General features: G+C 42.8%; 4 protein-coding genes across 4 annotated transcripts; 1 reads left to right on the top strand and 3 right to left on the bottom strand.

Annotated features, from left to right (window-relative positions):
- The first annotated feature begins 1,815 nt into the window (after nt 1-1,815).
- LOC116252127 (transcription factor MYB4-like) lies at nt 1,816-3,669 on the top strand. The gene is made up of 3 exons (XM_031626205.2): nt 1,816-2,016; nt 2,173-2,302; nt 2,441-3,669. The coding sequence occupies exons 1-3, from the start codon at nt 1,884-1,886 to the stop codon at nt 3,069-3,071; spliced, it is 894 nt and encodes a 297-aa protein (XP_031482065.1). The 5' UTR covers nt 1,816-1,883; the 3' UTR covers nt 3,072-3,669.
- A 5,836-nt stretch (nt 3,670-9,505) lies between these two features.
- LOC116252090 (malate dehydrogenase-like) lies at nt 9,506-12,866 on the bottom strand. The gene is made up of 7 exons (XM_031626146.2): nt 12,625-12,866; nt 11,331-11,489; nt 11,013-11,188; nt 10,574-10,851; nt 10,275-10,410; nt 9,898-10,009; nt 9,506-9,795 (listed from the first exon to the last, which is right to left on the bottom strand). The coding sequence occupies exons 1-7, from the start codon at nt 12,665-12,667 to the stop codon at nt 9,701-9,703; spliced, it is 999 nt and encodes a 332-aa protein (XP_031482006.1). The 5' UTR covers nt 12,668-12,866; the 3' UTR covers nt 9,506-9,700.
- A 3,695-nt stretch (nt 12,867-16,561) lies between these two features.
- Nucleotides 16,562-17,721, bottom strand: LOC116253305 (uncharacterized). The gene is made up of 2 exons (XM_031628068.2): nt 17,052-17,721; nt 16,562-16,607 (listed from the first exon to the last, which is right to left on the bottom strand). The coding sequence occupies exons 1-2, from the start codon at nt 17,534-17,536 to the stop codon at nt 16,562-16,564; spliced, it is 531 nt and encodes a 176-aa protein (XP_031483928.1). The 5' UTR covers nt 17,537-17,721.
- A 963-nt stretch (nt 17,722-18,684) lies between these two features.
- On the bottom strand, nt 18,685-19,912 carry LOC116253349 (uncharacterized). Its single transcript, XM_031628124.2, has 2 exons — nt 19,578-19,912; nt 18,685-19,231 (listed from the first exon to the last, which is right to left on the bottom strand). The coding sequence occupies exons 1-2, from the start codon at nt 19,727-19,729 to the stop codon at nt 18,910-18,912; spliced, it is 474 nt and encodes a 157-aa protein (XP_031483984.1). The 5' UTR covers nt 19,730-19,912; the 3' UTR covers nt 18,685-18,909.
- Nucleotides 19,913-21,275: the final 1,363 nt, after the last annotated feature.

Genomic DNA, 21,275 nt, shown 5'->3' with positions numbered 1-21,275 from the left:
CGGTGACTTGTTCGTCGCACCAAAACCATGTATGACTCTTTTTTCTCGTTTGAATTGATTACGTAGGGACCCTCTTAAGTTTCCCTTTGTTTTTTTTCTTTCCCATTCATTACATTGTTGGAATAGAAACCTGGAGCTGCAATTTCTTGCAAAGAAGGTGGCACACGCTTTGGCTGGAGCCTCGTTATACTTGAAACGGCAAAGGCCGACCCACCTTGTTTAGAGTGGGCGATCAACTTATATTGGCAATGGCAGTCGATAATTTTCTCCACAAACACGTAGGAAATGATGAACTGCATGAAAAATGGTGTAAAGAAATGGAGATCCGTGTGTGGTTTCAGCTGGGCTCGACTGTTGGACGACAGGTGGAAAAAAAATTAGAGGCATATTGAATATTGAGAGGCAAAGACCAAAGGGTTTGATCCGATCCGATCCGATCCGTGTGTGGAGCCCAAATTAATATAGCCGAGGGGAGGGGATTGGATGGTTTCCTTCCTTGCATTTTCTCGAGCTGCCTTTCAAAGATAGACCCGCCTCTTTCTTTGACTCCATCTTCCCTTTGCCGCCGCCGTTTCAGAAAGATAAAGACAAGGAACCGGAAATGTGTTGAACAATGAAGGAACGGAACGCTGCCTCTCTGTCGGACCCATGCCAAGGGGATGAAGATCTACCATTCCATCGCTCCCAATGATTAGGGCAAATCTGGTGAACTACACATCAGAAAAGTTTTGAAACTTCATCCACCGTGAAATAATAGTCTTTAGTAAGCATGCATATTTGTGTTGCCCCGTAGGGATATGGATGCAACTTGTGTTTGTTTGGTTTTTTTAAAGAGAAACCTAAGAAAGTTAATGAACTTTTGTAATAGCCTGTGTGAATTTTTATGAATCTCTTCTCCCCACACTCACTCTCTCGAGCCAACGTAACGTTTATCGCGAGAGAGAGAGAAGGTCATCTCATGGCTGACGCGCCCGCCCTCGTTGATTGAATCCATTCCTCCCGCACCCTTGTTTAGTTGTTTGATTGTTTCCCTTCTCTCTCTTCATCCCGCCGGCACATTTTTGCTGTAATTGAGAATACGGCCTATGGTGACGGGGATTTGTTGCTCGTGGTGCATTCCCAAAAGCATACCTCTCTCTAATGGAGTTTAAGAAAAATTCAATTTTAACAAAACCTAATATTTCAAAATGGAGAATTGAACCTAAACACATCAGCCAGATACCTATTAAGAACTTGGTTTTCACAAAAAACCAAATAAGTACTTACTCACGAAATTGTGTTAAAAAACGATGGTGACATCCAAACTCTCCTCTACATATACAACGAGTTAAAATCTTTTTTTTAAAAAAAGAAAAGGCTACAACTTAGTAAAATAATTGATCAATGAATGAATGAAAGGGGTCAGAGGGTTCTTTTCCAATTCCCAATAGTTTCACAGATTAACTAACCGACCGCGCCTTCGTAGGATTTTTCTTGGTGCAAGTTTGAACGTGTAAAGATGTCGAAGATTTTTAATAATAAGACAAAGAGAGGGTCCAGGCACAATTATTAATAATGAGGGCAGGTAGCGCCTTGCTCCGTCCGGAGGATATATGGAAAAACATGCGCCGTCTCCTTGTATTACATGCAAGACGAAGGCGCTAAGCTGAAAAATGTTGCTGAATAATAAATGTAGAGCCTCCCAAGGCGGAGCAAAAAAAGTCATTTTCCTGGAAATCGGCATCCAACACGTGTGCCCACCAGGTGGGGGACCCTAAAGCTACCACTTCTCCACCACTCTATAAATAGGCGGCCTCATCCCAAGAAAGAGGGTGACAGCGGAGCTTCTTCTTCGGACTGGGAGGTGGACTCAAGTTTGGAGAGCTTTAGAGCGGAAAATTAAGATGGTGAGAGCACCCTGCTGCGAGAAGATGGGCCTAAAGAAAGGGCCATGGACCCCTGAAGAAGACCACGTCCTTGTTGCTTACATCCAGAAATATGGCCATGGCAATTGGAGGGCACTCCCTAAGCAAGCTGGTTAGCCCTCCCAGTCCCAACCTTGTTCGTTTTTCACCTGACACCAGTCTTTGTGAAACTGCAAAAAACGAGAGGAGAGAAAGAACACTTGCCCGTTCTTCATCTCTTTTCCTCCTTTCCGACCAACTGCTGACTGCTTTTTCCTTAAATTCGCAGGACTGTTGAGGTGCGGCAAGAGTTGCAGACTGAGATGGACTAATTATCTGAGGCCTGATATCAAGAGAGGGAATTTCACCAGGGAGGAAGAAGACACCATCATCCAACTGCATGAAATGCTGGGAAACAGGTGAGCCTCCAAAGTTATTTGTCAATTAATTTGCTTCCCCCCCTTCCCCTTCCTTTTCCAGGATCAATTAATGTCATGGAACCATGGCACCGACAAAGGTTTTTGACGCAACTTTCTGGTTTTGCTTTTGGTTTTTAGATGGTCCGCAATCGCGGCAAGATTGCCCGGAAGAACGGATAATGAGATAAAGAATGTGTGGCATACCCATCTGAAGAAGAGATTGAAGCAGAACACTGCACCACCAAACCAGGCGACCAGCACCATCACTCAGGTTGCAGACGACAAAGCCGTACAAGTTAGACAAGTAACAAAACCTCCCCAAGTCACGGAATCCTGTGTCCCTACGACGGCCGGATTCGAGAACTCAATCCCAAGTCCAGTGTCCCCACAGCAATCATCGTGCAATTTCTCCTCGTCAAGCACCGAATCATCGTCAATCTTAACGTACGAGAACAGGGCAGCAGTCGCTTCAGCCGCAGAAGACGAATGCATGGACTCCTTGGAGTCCAATTGGACGCAAGCGAGCAATACAATCGGGTTTTGGCCTGAAAATCTATCCGGCATGGATGAATTCTGGCTGGAGGCTCTCAAAGAAGAAAAACTCGACGGCCAAGAAGAGGGCTTCCCGGCAGGCAGCGTCATGATGGACCCCACCTACCAGGCGCCACTATCTCCATTGACGTTCCCAGTGTACCAAGACGATAACATGGACTTCTGGTTGAACGTGTTGATGGAGGCAGGGCAGATGCAATCGATGCCGGAGTTTTGAGGAGATTGAACGGAAGTCTGGAGAGAGATAACCGGAGAAGCTTACAACAAACTGAAAAAGGACAAAGGAAAGTCTCTCCCTTTTCCCACGTCCTATTCGAAAAATTTTTGTCGGTTGTTGACCATTTGTGAGAAAAGCTGGGGCTGCTGTGAAAGTTCCTTCCTGGAAGAGAATTTCCGCGCCCGTTGTAGAAAAAGTAAAAAGCTGAAAGATAAATTTTGAGTTCTTGGCCCGTGCTGATTGGAGACGAAGGGTGACAAAATTCTATATACGTGGAAAGGGCGAAAGACATACTTTTAGTGCATGGAGAGACAGTAATGTAAAGCAGATCGGCTGGAATAGTTGAGTATCGTGTTAGGCAGATGTAAGAGCTGGAAGGTTGCAGGATTCCCCCGACTTCTCGAGAGAGACCATTTGTATGTGATCAATAAGGGGTTGCTTTCGATGTTCACGGTGAGCCATGGTAGATGGGACCGGATACTACTCCTGCTATTGAGTTGTGTATATCTATGATTGAGTTATATATTATACATATACAATTTCTGCAAATTCAGGACTATTTTTCTGCCACATAATCATAAAATAGATTTTTTTTTTTTCTTTCTTAAGTCTGGTGGTTTAAGCTTTTACCAATGAAAATTTTAAAAAGAAAAAACGTGGTGTTATTATTCTCTTCCGAGGCATAAGATGGACCTGTTTTCTTTTTTTTCTCCAAGATTAATGCTGTTCCAAAGCTTTTGGTCTCCACTACAAGGAAGGAACGAGGAAAGTAAATTAACCTTGTAAAGCAAACCGACAGTGCGTGCCCAACACCCTAGCTATACTACCAAATCTACAATAACTCGCCATGACCATGAATGTTGTTTTCTTCTAATGCGATGGGGATGTGACAGAATGGAATTGCAAATGGGAGGCGGCGTCTTCTTCATTTTCTGCGTTTGTTGTTTGTTGAATCTTCATTAAAGGGAAAAGAAAAATCAAAATTTTCAAAAATCCAGGCAGGATCCACCCCTGTTGGCAACCATGAGTTGGACAAGGAGTTTGATCATCTTCACCGTTGTCTTTTACCTCCGACGAATATATATTATATAAACTCGATCTAACCTGCTGGCATGGTAATTAATTGGTAAATTAAAATGGAACAGTTATACTTTCAAGAGTGTGAAAATACGCGTTGCCACACGAAAGGATGTGTTGGAAAGACAGAGAAGTTTTCATCCAAGCTAAATGGGGACTTAATTATTTAAACAGATACTTGCCAGTAGCTGAAATATTCGGTGCAATTCTATGATGGAAAGATGCTTTTGGGATTATGACCAAAGATTGAGTTTCGAGATTATTCTTTCCTGTCCTTAATTTCAAAGCTTGTTATTTTAATTAGATATGTGAATTCGAATGCAAACGACAGAAGGAAAGATATTGAATAATAGCAAGAGGCGGCTGGGCGTGAGTGAATGCAATATGGGGTGTGGGATCATCCAACCTTTTGTCCCCAATCGCAGTTGGTCACACGTTCCCACCTGCCGCTTTCCACATCAAAACAGTCGTAAATTTGGTGCTGGCAACCGACCCTTTATACAGGGGATTGCAGCCCTTCGTAAGTTATATTACATCTGATGGTCAACATTCACAATACGAATTTGGCTTCATCCCGGAGGTAGGCCACCCCATTGAGAGGCTCCATTCGTCGAGGTTTGATGTTTATTGGAGATTTCACATCGCTTCAAGGAAATCAGGATGTATGCTAAATTCAAGTCCGCTATGATGTTTTATCCTGAAAATGCAAACCCTATTTTCTTCTTTCTTACACATATGAGAACTATAGGGATCTTATGGTAATGGGAATCTGCTTCAATATTTAATGAATCTGTCCTAAGATGATTTGGGCAGTATATGACACCATACATTACTGTTCCGATTGCCAAACTACCCCATAAAATTACATATGTGGATCAGAATTAATGTCCTTGACATAACCAAGGTCCCCCACGCCAGTAAGTACATACTGATCAGAATTAATCTCCCTGCCCTGTGAGCCTAATCGCTGCTTATGCAATCACTTCGATCCTCTGCTGACTTTGTGCTCAATTATTGGTTTTATATATATATATATATGATCATCTCAAAGACAAATATATATAATGGATAATGCTAGATGACCCCTTCTACTAGTAAGATAAAGATAAAAGATTAAGTTGCCTTCTTTGACTTTCTCCTACACTGACTTGGTGTATTGGTGCTAATTAAGACGAGACTAGTAAAGGCTAGTGGATGCATAACAAGTCCAACAGTCTGCGTATAAGATGTGACGAGCCATCTTTCAACCTTACATTATGAGGCTAATAATTTATTGCCTTGATTGTGAACGATGCACCTAAGCGTTAATTTCCTATACCATTACTTATATGTATTTGTGCATGCACTAATTGTAAATTAATTTTAATCTTCCGACTGGGCAAGAATAACCAGTAAATTAAATTGGAATTGCACATATCTCTTTCAGATTAGGAAGGAAAGGCTGTTGGTCCACAAAAAACACACACACACACACAAGGAAAGCTTATCGGCTTATCCTCATTTTCACGATCCTGTTACCTATGACTGCTTTGTGTTTCTCTCTCTTCAAAGAATATTCTCTCCATAGCATTTAATTAAGGGAAAGGACTAATGAATAATATGACTCTCTCTCGCCCACCCCACCTCACCCTGGGCCCCCACCGCTTGGCTGGGTCTGATCTCCAGAGATCCAAGCGAACCGTTCAAACACAGTTGGCTTGACTTTTTTAGGTTTTGTAGGGTTAGTAATTACTAGTGCTTTACTGGATATATCCATTTTCTGTATAGTGGAAGAAGAGAAACTTACAACACATGATACATATGAAGAGAAAAAAATAAAAATAAAGGGCTCGATATCACGTTAAATATCGTCTTCATCACATATAACTCAAAATCCAAGCTAAAGACTGATTTAATTCTAATATTTACGCGTTGAAATAATGGGTGATATATATCAGTATATCACTCTAAATTACTGTAGGTTTCGGTCTTCCGTTACTAAAGGAGCACACACCTGCACATGCACAGGAAAAGAATTGCAGAAGTTTCCAGGCAAATGGCGGACTCCGTGGGGACTGCCCGACACACGTATTGAGACAAGCTTGTCGCTTAATTAAACGGTCACCTGAAAGTTGATCTACTCCAGCCTTTTGGACTTCGTAAAACCAAGACGCAAACTAAAAATTTGATTGTGGAATGAGTAATGAGCTGTTGGCGATCAAATTGACCTGTTAATTGCCCGCATCCTTAAAGCGCAGTTGGATGATAGGCAGGAGCTGCATTAACAAGAATCTAATTTCGGAACTTCAGACAAATGAGAGTGATCGATCCGATGAAAGTAAGTAATAGACGACGGAAAGCGTGCTAGTTAAAACCAGCTAGATTCAGATGATATGATTTACCATGCAAATGATTGGAAAGCTCCCCTTGGATCCCCAACTTCTGGGTAGCTAATATAGATTCAGATGATCTGATTTACCATGCAAAGGATTGGAAAGCTCCCCAACTTCTGGGTAGCTAATATTTCAAAAGTATAGAGTACAGAGAGCACATTTCAGAATTTAACCTTTTATGCGAACCATGCCTGCAATGGAGTTATAATGGATCGACTAGGATCAATGAGACCGTTTGCATTGCCTTATTTGGAAAACGCAAAGTTCCTTTTTAAATCAATGGTCGATGATCATTCACATCTTAATTAACATGGATCGATGACGACGATCTGTTCGTTCTCAGTTTACAGGGACCACAAGGCAGTGGGCTTTTAAGGGCTTGAGCTTTGTTAATTGTTGCTGCTCATGAGTGGGGAGTCGCGGCAACGCATGCTTCTCGTGAAACACGCTTGGTCCTGAGCAATCTAAATGTCGCCAAATGAGCAAAAGAATACTGGGTCATCAGAACCTTATTCATTACGGCCATTATCATTTTGCAAAGGGAACAATCTGTTACTGTTCCATGAATCTTCATGGAACAATAACAAATAACTGCTGTTACCAATATCTGCTTATCACCTCTGATTGGTAAAACAAAAACTTGATTTCTGAAATGCAGTTACTGAGAAATCATGCAAACCAATCCTTCTTTCTCCTTTCAAGATGCCAACTTTGTGGTGAGCGGGTCACAGCCTCGAAAAGACAGGCACCACTCAGACCTAAGACGCGATTTGCCATTGATTAACTACGTCAGGCTGAGGGTTCATCTCAGTGTACCTCCCCATGTGTCACTGCTACAGAGAGTAATTTTTTTTTTCAGACGTCGTGTCGTTCTTAACATTTAACTTTATTAGAAAAACTTTTATGTGATTTTTCTAGTAACTTCACTTTCCATGAAAATGGTCAATCAAGGAAACGAAACTAAATTTTAAATGAAATTCCGTCAACTTGATAAAATAAAAACCCGAAGCTGCAATTTTATTAAAATGCTACTTTTATCCATAAATTACATTCTTATAATTTTAATTGGTACTTTTTTTGTTTCTGAAGTCGGTGGAAGTAGTCCAGAAGATGGGCAGCTCTTTGTGCAACTCTTGGCAAAATGTAGTCCAGAAAATCAATTCCGCAGTTTTATATCCACGTGCTCCAGTTCTTCTATTCGACAGCAAACTTTGTTGGTGCAACAATTTTATAATTTTTTTTAAAGCTCCAGATGTAAAAGGTAGTTACTGCAAGAGCTTAGACAGTGTATAGGCTTGGATTAGAGGTGTGAATCCGTTCTCTTCTCTGCCATCTTTGTCGTCAAACGTCAATTTCGCTAAGTTCTTTAAAAGGATGTCTGATTATTTCATATTTTAAGTCCATACACATGATATGAAATATTTTTATTGATGTGGCAAAAGATCCGCACTAAAATCCAGATTCGTCAAACTAAATACTTTAGATCAGACACTAGGAACTATGTTCGAAATCTTCATTTTACCCTTTGCATTTAAAAGAAAGTTAGATGTTTGTTCAGAACTAAGGTCTATCTTGAAGTTGATGTCAGATCAAAGGAAGTGGGGTCTAAATTTTAAATTCATAAATCTCGAAACCTAAGAATTTTATACGATACATTTGCCGGCATAGGCTGGTTGCTTGTCCATGAACGAATCCAAGTCCTTGAAAACCTTATCATATCTCATGGGAACGTTCGGCCTCAGGAAGAGCAGGAAGCATGCGCCCTTCCTCGGTCCTCATCATAGCAAAACGGAGAAACGGCCGAGTCAATTCTAGACGATGGCAGCCGAGATCGCAGTGCGCGCGCAGATTCTAAGAGACTTAAAACCGTCTGAGCCCGAAGGGTTGCCTCAACATCATTCCCTTGGAACAATCTACCGTGTCAATAGCAAGGCAAAGAGGTGAGTACCAGAAAAGCCACGCAGTCACGTCTTGAAGGCGTGCGTTGCTTGCTATTTCCAGATACACGGGGAAAGAGAATCGGCATTGAAGGACGGAAGGTTGAAGCTGTTTTCTCCCGTGTCTTTCTGCTCTCCTTCCTTTGCACTTGCAGCACAGGTTTTCAATGTGCCGCAATCCCCAGAAGGGGGGAGGAACTGTGCTTCGCTGGCTATCGTTGCAAACCGAGCCCGCTCACTCAGCTCGCAATAGATTTCTCTTCCCCGTTTTTTCAAAACCCTTCTGACCTCCCCTGATTTTGAGCAGATATTGCGCCCACAGGGAACGAACCGCTTACCTTGTACCACTCAAGGCCTTATACAAGACACAACATTATGATCCCCTTTTCATACTTCCCGGCCGTCTACCTCGTAGCAGCACTCTCACGCAGCTCAACTAACATACAGGATCGAGTCACAGATCAAGGAAAACGTAACGGAGAGAACAACCCGGCGAGCATGACGACAAGATTGCAAGGCCCTTACCTGGATCCACCACAAGCAGGCCTTGTAGCTAAGCTGCGAAAGCATCAGCTTGAACAGATTTGGGTGCAACTCTTGCTCTTACTTTACAAACTGACCTAACTTTTCCAGATTTAGGACTAGGATTTCACAGAAACAGACAGACGGGAACCTGTAAAGCGACGCTTGGCAACATGAACACTTTATTGGTATCCCTGTTAATCTGCTCAAATCTTCTCCATGAACAGACTCCATGGGACCATGAACACGTTCATGAAACACTAATACAGCATAGTATACCTGTTACCAAATGCCCCAATTATAACCCTTATCCGGTTAACTTACCGAACCCACCTGGTCTTGTGTAAATTGAATAAAATGATCAAGATCAGCTACACAAAATGAAAAAGAGAATATACACGAGACTCCTGAGCCGACGGATGCTAACCTGAGGTCGCATTGGGCATCTCCCAAGGAATCCGTGACCCATTTCACGAAATCAAGAAAATTTGGCTAACCTTTGGGATCCATAGCAAGAGGAATAAGCTTTACCAAAATGCTCAGCAGTCAAGAGCTCAAAATTGAAACCATGCGCATCAACAAAGACAACTCAAGTGCAAGAGTAACAACATCCTCTTGCCACAAAGTATCATCCGACGCAGAAAGCGCGTTATTCTAAATCATATATTCGGAATCCAATCAGAATGTTTCCCGCCTCCAAAAGAGAGACGGATTTTATAAATTAAGAGAGGCAAGAATAAGCCAACGCTTTCTCTTCAGTCAGCTCCTGTGCAGTGGCGTCCATCTTGTTCCGAGAAAATTCATCAATTGGAAGGCCTAAAGAGCAACAAGGACACAAAAAAAAAAAAGCAGAATGTTTAATAACTTCGTGGCTATAAGTTGGCCCAAGTAAAACAATGTACAGAATAAGAAGCTCACCCTGGACAATGGTCCACTCGCCGTCCTGGCAAGTGACGGGGAAGGAATAGATTAGTCCAGCAGGAACATTGTAGGATCCATCAGAATAAACTCCCATGGAAACCCAAGTGCCCTGCAAAAGTAAGGGAAAAAGAATACAGTTTTACAGCAGTCTACAAAAGCCAAATACGTTATCAGAAAATGAAATCATGTTAAGGACAAAAACCGACAAAGAAGAGTAATTTAATCATCGTACTACAACGAGCAACCAAAGAAAGGATTTCAAACCAGGGAAGAATCAAGCAGAATAGTATCAACTGCTAAGTCTACGATAGGCATCTGAATATATCATGAATGAGGTAAAATATTTGGAAAAAGATGGCACCAACAATGCGAACCTTAGGTGTTCCAAGCACCCAATCACGAATGTGGTCACAAGCAGCACTTGCAGCAGATAATGCACTGGAAAGTTTGCGTGCCTTAATGATGGCAGCACCACGCTGCTGGACTGTAGTTATAAACTCTCCGTTCAACCTTCAAAGAAGAAAGAGGTACATGCTCACTGATTGAATAAAAAAAAAAAAACTCTAGCCACGCAAATTGAAAGGAGAAAACGTGCAGATCCGCTTAAACCTAATATAAAGAAGGCTGAGAAAGGATCAACCAATAAAAAGGATGATGATTTTTTCTCTCTCACCAATCATCATCAGCAACAAGCATGCGTACAGGCTTCTCCACTCCTTGAGTATGTACAGATGCATGATTGACATCTGGATACTGGGTTGATGAATGGTTACCCCAGATAATGACATTCTTCACACCAGACACTTGCACATTCAGTCTTTCAGAAATCTGACCAAGCGCACGGTTGTGGTCCAGCCTTGTCAAACAAGTTATGTTCTTCGCAGGAATCGATGGAGCGAACTCCTTTAGAATCAAGGCATTGGTGTTTGCTGGGTTAGCCACAACGAGAACCTGCAGAGGAAGCATAGCGAACAAATTAGTAACTATCAAGCCAGGCCACCTGCTTCCAAAGGATCCAAACCCAGATCTAAACAATTCTCTTCCGCTATGGAGGACAGATAAATTAAAAGTGATTAAAAGAAAGATGAAGCAAAAAGTTGGATGAACCAAACCTTGCAGTTTGCAGCTGCATACTGCTCCAGCGCAGAGGCCTGAGCCTTGTAGATTGACACATTTTTGGACATCACATCTTTCCTTTCCATTCCCTCCTTCCTTGGAAACCCTCCAACCATAACTGCAATATTCACGCCAGTGCAAGCCTCAACGACATCCGTGGTAGCAACAACACCTGCAGTTTCCAGTCAATATTTCATAGATGAATATAAGCCTCTCTGCCTTCTCCTTCGAAAGGAAAGGAAACGAATACAGAGGTAAGTGAACGTTTATAGCTTCAAATAAATGACTGAAACACCATAGGAGACAAAAGACACCTTTAAGAAGCGGAAAAGCAGCATCAACAAGCTCCATTTTCACACCATTTAGGGCCTCTGCAGCAGGTGGAATATCAAGCATATGCAAGATGACAGGCTGATCGGGTCCAAGCATCACTCCCCTAGCAATCATAGGGACAAGTGCATAACCAATTTGTCCTGAAAACCAACACGGTGCACATTAGCAATTGACCGATAAATATACTAGAAAAGAGCATATGCAAAAACATCAAAAGCAAGAACCAAAGTCTGGTGATTGATAGATCCTCGTGAAGTGACAATTTGGCATTTTTACCGGGAACTGGCTTCAATCAGGTAGAGAATATGAACGATTACCACTGACGTATATAAGAAAAGATTTCTTTTAAGAAGAGGATGAGGAAACAGCAGATATGTATTCCAGCAAAAAGTCCAACTTCTCATTTCATTGAATACTACTTCAGAACAACAGGACAGGGCGTCATAGGCAAGCGAATAACAAAAGCAGATCATTATGGAGCGCAAAATCTTTCCGGAGCAAAATTTCTTAGACAGTTATTAGAAAATTGGGGAGAAAAAAAATTCAAGGAAAATTAAAGTGAACTAATTGAAAGAAACCAAACAGAAAATGATACGTCGACTTTCTAACAGAAGAAGCAAAGAAGATTGGCTCCAGATTTGAATGTTATCTGAGAAAGCTGGAGCTGCAGTTTGACATTCAAAATTGTGGTTGTCAGCAATATCCTTCATATGAATTATCTCGAGCCGTATCACAGGACAAGTATTTAGAAGAGAAATGTCGTCTGAAGTCGAAATGAAAGCATACTACGCTTGTACATCCCATCTGAAGATGGAGAAAAACAAATCTCCCCTTATGCATCAAATAACAACGAAGACCAAATGTGGACAAAAAGGAAAAAAGATCCAAATCCGTCAAACTTTAGGATTCTCTACGACAAATATCATGATTTAAGTGATAAACCTCCTGAAGACTTCACAGTTTAAAATGGAAAAAGAGGATTTTGCATGCGAGATACAAGAAACAAACCCTCCAAGGGTGAACTAGATTAATTTTTCTCACTGAAAGAATCGAAACTGTCAAATATACGGACATTTACGAGCCTTGTACAAAAGAAAAAATGCATAAGATTCAATTTTTTTTCCTGTTCTTCGTCCAGATAAGGTACAAACCGGAGGAGAAGAGGGGGCGGAGGGAGATAGTGACAAGTTCCCGAGGAAGCTACCCACGGATAACGGAAAAAGAAGAGAGGAAGAAGAAGAAGAAGAAGAAGAAGAGAAAGAAAGGTACACTCACCCGCTGCACCGGTAACAAGAACGCGAACGGGCTCCTTTGCCATTTTTCCGGTGGATGGAGGGGTTGCGGGAGGCTTGGAGAAACAGAGAAATAAAGCGAGGGCTGTGGAGATGACGATGCCTTGGTTCTTTTCCTCCACCTCCTCCCCCTATATATGGAGAGGGATTTTTTTTTCTTTTTCCTTTTTTGTTGGCGATTTGTTGGTTCCCTTTCCGCCGGAAACCACTACATATTTATTTATTTGCAGGGTAATGGCGATGAGAGCCTTCTTGGGCTTCAATCATCACCATATCGGGTGGCTGTCGGTCTGCCAAGGTTCGTTGGCTTAATTTGACACACACACTCCTTCCAATATCCAACCGTAGCTCGGTTGAGTGGAGCTTTGGCCCAATTTGACACAAATATTAGAATCTAGAGACAAGGTTGAAAGGGTTTAATTTAGACATTTTTCTTCTCAAATCGGAACTCGTTATTCTTTCAGAAATATAATCTCTGCTGGAGGAATGACGATGCCTTGCATCATCACATTTTGTGCAATCCTTCCGGTTTCCTCGTGCTTTCAATTCTAACGGACGAAAATTTGTGAGCCTTCATTCGACTGTTTTGAATCATCAAGCATTACACATCGTTTTATTGAATTTGTTGGAAAAAAATCTTCATAAATTATTCTCATTTTTTCATATAGTGTTGTGCGAGTATCGGTTATATAATGCGAAATTCTGAAAAGCAGAATCAAACAGCTTGCAACAATCAATATTTTGTTTTTCTTCTTACACAACAAAGAGGGAAATGACATATAAACATCCAACTCATGAGTGAATACGGGCTGGGATTAATTATGGTGGAGATGCAAAGCACAAGCATATATACACAAGCACTTGACGGAGGGGAGGGAGAGAGTCGAAGAGGTCGGGGCTGCCACTAACTAACTATCTGGCGCCACGGGCGAGCATCTCCTTGAAGTCCTCAATCGACTCCTCCCTCTCCAGCCTCATCCCCTCTCGGAACCTCTCGATGAACTCGTCCGCCCTTTGGTTCACCTCCCACGCCATAACCGGCCCTTTCTGCCTGCCCGGCTTCGGACCCTCCTTCCTGCCCACCTTCTCCGCCTGCCCGCCTCCGCCCGAGTACGAGCCCACCAGCTCGTCCACGTACACCGGCTCGAAGCGCCTCGTGCTGCGGGGTGGCTCGTACATGCACCGGCGTCCCTCAACCGTCTGGCTCTGCGACCCGAACTCCACCTCCCTGCGCCAACCACCCGGAAGCGGGAGGGAGAGCGCTTGCCGGAGCACGGAGCGCAAGGCAGTCAAAGCGCTGCGGCCGGGCTTGGCACGTGCGAGCCTGTCCAGACCGTTCTTTACGGCGGAGCTCAGCCGCTTCAAATGCCTCCGCGGCGGCAGCGTCAAGCAAGGCATCAAAGTCGGAGAGAAGGGAGAAACAAATCCGGCAGCACTACAAGTACAACGCGTGAAGGTCGTAGATGCAGATGCTTTGTTCTTTGTGCGATCGCGGAGGAGCAAGGGGCTCCTCCTCCTCCTTTTATCATTATCAGGAAGGATTTCTCATTTTTTCCTTTTTCTTTTTGCTTTTCCTTGTCTCTTAGTTGACGATGTTACCCTTCAAACAAATCTCGCTCGCAGCCACTTTTCCCCGCATCAACTCGGCGTAGAGGCACTTCCAAAGTTGTAATTGGTAGGATCCAACGTGAAGGGGCTGACGACCAATATCAGACAGAATATTATGAACTTGAATGATCAAACTCATGACTTTCTTCTTCAGCCAAAAGATCAGATAATCCCAATAAGGTTTAAGCAGCTCTGATCGCCTGGTTTTTTTCCATTTAAGAGATCTGAATGATGGAAGGAGCTGCCCTGATATTTGGTTCGACTGGAATGGATACTTGCTCCAATGCAAGCCCCTTCAATTCGATTTTAGGTGTGAAATATCTATAAAATTATAAACCCACATTTCGGACGGATGTCGAATTACATAAATTATGGAATGCATGTTGGATGGAATAAAGGGCATACATAATGTGGTGGCCTTTGTATTGTCGATGCGGCAAGGAGTGGAAATTAAAGGAGTGGACGGCGAGGTGTTGGTGGTGGCCGTCGTCGTCGTCGTCAAGTCAGCATAATCTTTGCCTTCGTCCTTTGAAGATTCTTTCTTCTGTTGGCTTAAAAGTTGTTTCCTTTCATTGTGGTTGATCTTTTATTCTTATTAGAATGATCTCTCTCTCTCTCTCTCACGTCAGAGATACTCCCTCCAGCCTCGCCCCCACTTGCTTTATACGAAAGCATATTCGAATGCTCTTTCGGCCCTCTCTTCTCTTCCAAGACATCTAATAAAATTAGATCGATGCACAGATTACTCTTTCCGCCTTCCTCACTCCAAGTATAGTTAGTGGATGAATTTCAAATGGTTCAATTTTTTCCAAAAAACGATCAACTCCGCCAACGCAAGCGATGAATGTGCTTTGGTTAGTCAGTTTATCTTTCTCACATGTATATATATATATTAACAACAATTTACGATACAACAAAATGTTCCTTCCGCTTTAACAATGGTCTGTGGTGAGATTCGCAGCTTTAAACCAATTTGGTAACGTCTTACATATAGTAGATTTGAATCCTCATGTGTGTGTACCCATTTCAGTTTTCTTATGCCTACACGCCACCAAACCTTTATCCGTTAACTGGTCCAGCTCTAGGAGAGACACTTCTTCCCCTGTGAAAAGAGGAAAAGATATCTGCACTCTAATCTGAACAAGAACAGACAATTGGTGTTGATTGTCAGCGGCCCTTGGACTTCTAGAGAAAATCCAAGGAATGACCCCTCCATGCCCCAGAAATCAGAAAAAAGATGGTATCCTCATCCTTTGAGCACAGCCCCACTGGGGAAAGTGGGGAGATTTGAAAAGGCTGAGACGCCGATTGCCCGAAGTCTTTAACAACTTGCACTTGTTTTTTTCCACAAAAAGGTCGACAGAAGGTTTAAAGCAAAGTGCAATGCAACACAGCTAACAATCGAGAACCTCTTTTTTTCTTCCTGATGAGTGGCCCTACCCCTGCTTTTTGGCAAACCGAATCGGACGGTAGAAGCGAAGCAAATTTCTGCAAGCTTTCATCAATTTGCTCCATGCTTGCCCGCAGTTGATTTTGATCTTATAAATACGATCGAACGCGGCATTCTTGATCTTGAGATTGCACTTGAATTGCCCAAAAGAGTTGGAACAGGCCGACCAAGGAAGACGACTCGACATGTTTAAAAGAAAAGTTGAGCTTCATGGTCTTCCCCGGTCCAATTGATGGCAATCGAATCGATCCAAAGAAAACAGGAAGGTGCTCGGAAGAGTCCCCGACTTTTGTTCACAAAAAATCATAATTGAATCAATCCAATGCAATGTGTAGTGTGATTCCTTCCAGAATTCGTGTATGAATCAAGATAAAAGACAACCAGTGCCTTCCATTTAACCAAACTGTCATTGAGTTTTTTTCTCGTTATGTCCCAGCGCGTGTGATTTGTCCCCATATCGTATCTTGTCCCGAAATAATATATACTCTGTTCTGTATCCGCTATATTCAGTTTAAGCTCTCTCTGTCTGTCTCTCTGGGGTATACATGACATGTTTGCAAGAACTCAATTGACGGATGGACTAATGCCCATCTTTCCATGTGTCCGCAGGGTTTGGACGAATCTTCCTGGCTGGAGATCTTATGGGTGAGAAGCCTTTGCTAAATGGATTGAGTTGAGATTACTTTAAAGTGGCGTTTGATGGCTTGAAATTTTGATTTTGGAATCATAATTCCAGAATCAAAATTTCATCTCAAATGAAAATTCTTGTTCTTGTTTCTCTTTGTATTTGATAATATACAAGTTTGATTTTAGAATAGAAAACTACTTGTTTGATGAAAGGGAATTAAAATTGTAGAATTCATCAATCAAAGCCTTCATGCCTTGTGCCCAAAGAGAGGAAAAAAAAAAACTATAGTACCTGAATCATAATTCCACACTTTAGAGTAAGATCAAAATTCTGGAATTTTTTATTTTAGAATTAATATATAATTTCAGAATAAAACATCTTTGTTTAATAACTCAATTCCCATTTCATCAATAAACGAGAATTTTCATTCTAAAATTGTGGCTGCATCAAACATTTCCTAACTGCAGAAGATGGGCATCATTCATTTTTACCTAGTGAAACAGAGAAGAGAAGGATCGTGTATAAAAAAAAAGAAAGCCTGCTTCGAAAAAATCTACTCAGAAGGTATAAAGTTCAGAACTTTTTCCTACAAAACTTTTTTCCAAGAATCGAAACATATAAGTCCAAACGAATCATACAACAAAGAAGAACCAAGTGATCTATACATGAGAAAGAGACAGAGAGATGAATATTTTTAGGGGTAGAGAGATTTTAATACAGATTGCAGCGACAGAGAGGACAAAGGTTCTTATAGGCCATCCAACTCCCAATACAGTCCCTGTGGTACTTGTGGGAGCAAGCCAATAGCTTGACCTCGCACCCCGTCTCCAACCCCTCCATGCACACCGCACACACCTCCGCCTCTTCCTCCTCCCTTCGGCAACCCGAGCCCACCCGCACCGTCTCCATCTCCTCCAACCGTTTGGACACTTCGACTTCTGACAGCAGCTTCCTCCCACGTTCATTGTAAGTATCAATTGCCGCTTCCTCCTCCATGGCCCCTCTCTCTCTCAAGCTGGTCAGCTCTTCAATGGAGGAAGTGCTCATCCTGCCCATGAAGTCGAAACGCTCGACCAGCTCCTCGATGCTCGAGTTGAGGGCCGTGATCTGTTGCCTCAAAGACTCGAGCTCCACGAGCAATCCGACGATCCTCGTGATCATGGACTCCCATGGAGAGCCTGTTGCTGCGCTAGTAGAACCCTCTGCCATGCCGTCGTTTGCCGGATATGAATTCCCCCCTCCTCCGAGGTCCTCGTTTACTGTGTTGCTGATTTTATTGCATTAGAGTGTCGTAAAATGGTAGCAAACGAAGGTGTTGCCTTGTTGCTTCTCTTTTCTATTACGGTTACGGGCCTGTGAAGAATTTGCGAACGTGTTTGGGTAAATAAGGAATAAACGACGCTGAGAAGAGATTTCCAGATTCCTACTTGTTGAGAAACTTGTGATCCTTCTCATCGGGAAACGACGTCTTTCTTGAACCGCACAGTACTCCTGATCGTTTCTTAACGATGCCGTGTTTGTTACCATACTTTTTAATGAGCCCAAAAAAAAAAAAAAAAAAAAATCTGTCGACCTCCTAGGATTTTTATTCATTTCTCGTCATTCCTTTGTGTCAGAGTGCAATGAGAGACCGAGCTCAAAAGTGCCATCACCTAATAAACATCAACTCAATCCGTCCGAACCAGGCTCTACTCTACGTTTGCCGCTGTAATGTAACAGCGACTCTGTTTAATAGCGATAGAAATTGCAATTGAATTAGATCGAGCTAATAATATCGTACAGCCAAACGAAATCCAAAATCCCCAACCGAACGACTAACGGGTCAGGTAACAACACACCAAGGGGAAAGACCTTTTAAGGTTGACAACTTTCAACCGTATGATCTTCGAGTATGTCGTACAAACATATTGTCGAGATTTGCGTCAACTTGAAAATTTCGTAAACGTTAATCTTTTTTTAATGTTCACAAGGCAAGTACTGTGTTGAGGAGCCGGGGACCTAAAGATTTCACTATAATAAAAGGGAGTTGGATGTTGCAAGATATACAAATCTATGATATAACTCGTACATCTTTCAACGAAAGCAAACGGGATGTTTTTTAAAGCCACACAACTTGATGCTGTAATCTGATATGACGAAGCCAAATAGTTTATCAGATTATAGTTCACAGGTAAGACAGAAGATAAGTCAAATTCCATATTTTTACTATATACTTTACATTTTCAAAAAGTAACTTACCAAGTCTAACTAAAGATGTTCAAATCGGAGCGGGTTTGAGGTAATTAAATGCCCCCTAAAACTCCCGCTAATAAATCAAATTTGGGAGGAAGAAAGAAGTTTGGTGATACCCATATGCATTCACAGCAAGCTTGAACTGCAGATTATCTATCCCGTTTAAGGACGGGTTGGTTCACACCATTCTTCATCACAATGACTGACAACAACTTCCAAGACAACAAAAGCCCACAAGAAGAAAACCAGAATGTACAGGCAAATATCATGGAGTATTACCTAAGAAGAGCGATTTCCCACGCCGCTACCCATCAGGATTTAAAGGTAAAAAATGTCCCAACACTCCCGCCCTAATCACAGTCCTGGTTGGCCGCAGACAAGCGAGAAGCCTGCTCCGTGGCTGCCCTTTCGGAGACCAATCCTTGGAGGAGAAGCGACTTCACTTTCCAGGAAGGGTAGGGAAAGCCCTTCCGGGAGTAGGAGTTGAGGAGCGCTGCCGAGGACTCCCTGAGCAGGTGCACGAACGCGTTGTTGTCGTCGTTCCGGTTAGTCGCCTCCAGCAGGGTGAGCTCAGACTGGTACCTCTCCAGTGTCTGCCATCCGAAAATCTTCGACACCGACGACGATAGAGGCACCATCTTCGGCCACGCCTCTCGCCTGCTGCTCCAGTATCTGCAACGCCCACCAGTCCACTTGTTCTTATGCCATTTTTCGCGACAAGGTATTCGACAAAATGCCTCAAAGAAGGAACAGCATATCATATGAGAATGAGAGACTGGAAAGCGATGCAGGGTTGAGGGATCGATCCGGCGTATTCACCGGTCAATAGCAAGTTGGTCTTAGTGCATTTGTTGGTTGGATTGGATTGGACGCCTCACAATGCAATGCGTCTCAGCACATCCCACTCGAGGACTGGGATTCCCCGGTTTAGGTTAAGGACCGAAAGCACCAACAAGAGAAAGTAGCCGGAAAATAGCCATGGGAAAGAAAGGATGGAAGAGAAGCTTGAGAAACTCACTCTGGCGTACATCTACCCCTGCTCATTGTATACAGAAAGCCGGGGCCCCTCATCGCTGGAACGGCAAGACCACGGCCGGCTGCTCGTGCAACACCTGCGGCGACAAGCACAGTCACCAGCAAGAGTTTCCATGCCAAACCAACCCTCCCCATCTCCTCCTCCACCTCTCTCTCGCTCTCTTCTCCCTCTATCAGGCTGAGCAGCAGTGCTCTTGGTCCGACCGTTCGAAATGGAACAGGGCTCGTCTTTTTATGTGAGGTCTTGTCAGGTATCACGCTTCCTCCAGCAAAAGGGACACGGCCTTCCACAGAGACAACGACGATTCAAAATTAATTTTGCCTTCATGGCCACCGATCTTGTTCCGTGATCTTTGTTAATGACAAGAGAGACCCTTTGAGCAGGTTCCTTGATCTTAGTGGGAGTAATTCAATTGTTTATAGGTTAAGCAGATCTCGAGGAGTCTTCATGTCAGGTGGAGCACAAGGACTGTCTTCAAAGTTTGAACTTTAAAATTTCAGATAACGTCTCTCTCCCACTGACAAGTTTCAGAAACCCCTGTGTCACTCGTGAACGGTTCGTTTGCTCTCTCTCTCTGTTTTCTAGAAAAAGATCGCACCCTCAACTTAGGTGAGGAAGTCTTTGCTTTTCTACCCTCTGATGTTCACGAGCAGTCCCATTCTTCCAAACTTCGGAAGACCAAACACTTTCTAGTTGCTAGTGAGTTCGCCTGGCCTTACTTGATAAGCAGCCAAAAAGGCCCAAAACCACTTGACTTAATCAACAACGCTGCGAAAAATATGAACTGAACTAGTTAATTGAGACCTCCTTGATTTCGCCCATATTTTAAAGAAAAAACCGCACAAAGAAACTGTGCCACGTGCTAGGTTCAGGTCAGTAAACAGTGAAGGTGGGCGGGAATTTTTCTCCTCATCACCCGTCACAATTTCCCTTTCAACGCCTCACCTGCTACGATAAACTGAAAGTGAAACAACAGTAAGATTGAAAGTTTTGGCTCCGCCACGGAAACGATGCTTGCTTCATATCTATCGTCTGTTTACATTTTGTTTCTTAATTTATGTTTATAGACACATATCGATATTGAACTCGATAGCCACCTTTAATTGCAAGGCCTTCCAATTACTGGAGATGAACCATGATCATAAAAGCGAAATGCTGCGGAGAAAGTGTCGAGTACAGTACGTGAATCGATCTTTAGCTTTCTACCATTTTATTGTAAGTTAAATGCCTGAATCAAGCTTTAATTCTTCGATTGAGCTTGAAAGGCATATGAGGAGGAGGTGCCTATGCATGACGATAGAGATAAAGAGCCGCGCGACTTGTGCAACTTATTAAAAATCGAACCACCGGACACTGCCAAAGGGATTAGGTCTACCAAAACCACCGCGAGATATCGATAGAGTCCGAACAAAAGGGAAACAGGATGGATCAAGTGTGCTTAGGCATCGAGCCACGGCCCACCTTTCCAACAGGTTACGACAAGACCCGCCTCTCTGAATGAGCTCAACTAATCCATTATACTATACGTAAGAGATGGGTTGGCTTGTATGTAGCCGTAGAACATTTTCTAAAAGAACTTCCGTAAAGAATTCAAGCCTTTAGTTACAATGACAAAACCAAGCTTTGCGTTGTTTTCCTTTTCCAAAAAAGTTTTGAATTCGTGGCAAGTTAATTTTTGTT

This window comes from Nymphaea colorata, chromosome 4 (genome assembly GCF_008831285.2).
Source record: "Nymphaea colorata isolate Beijing-Zhang1983 chromosome 4, ASM883128v2, whole genome shotgun sequence".
Classification (NCBI taxonomy): domain Eukaryota; kingdom Viridiplantae; phylum Streptophyta; class Magnoliopsida; order Nymphaeales; family Nymphaeaceae; genus Nymphaea; species Nymphaea colorata.
Note: the sequence above shows the minus strand (reverse complement) of the source record. Positions and strands in the feature narration are given on the sequence as shown.

Bases quoted from the DNA above. Each gene is read 5' to 3' on its own strand.
- LOC116252090 (XM_031626146.2), bottom strand. From the start codon at position 12,667: ATGGCAAAGGAGCCCGTTCGCGTTCTTGTTACCGGTGCAGCGG. The intron at 10,852-11,012 runs GTTTGGTTCATC...CTTCCTCTGCAG, and splicing joins ATGCAGCTGCAAACTGCAAG to GTTCTCGTTGTGGCTAACCC. The intron at 10,411-10,573 runs GTGAGAGAGAAA...TCTTCTTTGAAG, and splicing joins CTTGTTGCTGATGATGATTG to GTTGAACGGAGAGTTTATAA.
- LOC116252127 (XM_031626205.2), top strand. From the start codon at position 1,884: ATGGTGAGAGCACCCTGCTGCGAGAAGATGGGCCTAAAGAAAGGGCCA. The intron at 2,017-2,172 runs GTTAGCCCTCCC...TTAAATTCGCAG, and splicing joins GGCACTCCCTAAGCAAGCTG to GACTGTTGAGGTGCGGCAAG. The intron at 2,303-2,440 runs GTGAGCCTCCAA...TTTGGTTTTTAG, and splicing joins CATGAAATGCTGGGAAACAG to ATGGTCCGCAATCGCGGCAA.
- LOC116253349 (XM_031628124.2), bottom strand. From the start codon at position 19,729: ATGGGGAGGGTTGGTTTGGCATGGAAACTCTTGCTGGTGACTGTGCTT. The intron at 19,232-19,577 runs GTGAGTTTCTCA...TGGGCGTTGCAG, and splicing joins AGGGGTAGATGTACGCCAGA to ATACTGGAGCAGCAGGCGAG.
- LOC116253305 (XM_031628068.2), bottom strand. From the start codon at position 17,536: ATGGCAGAGGGTTCTACTAGCGCAGCAACAGGCTCTCCATGGGAGTCC. The intron at 16,608-17,051 runs CAATCTGTATTA...GGTACTATAGTT, and splicing joins CTTTGTCCTCTCTGTCGCTG to TTTTTTTTTCCTCTCTTTGG.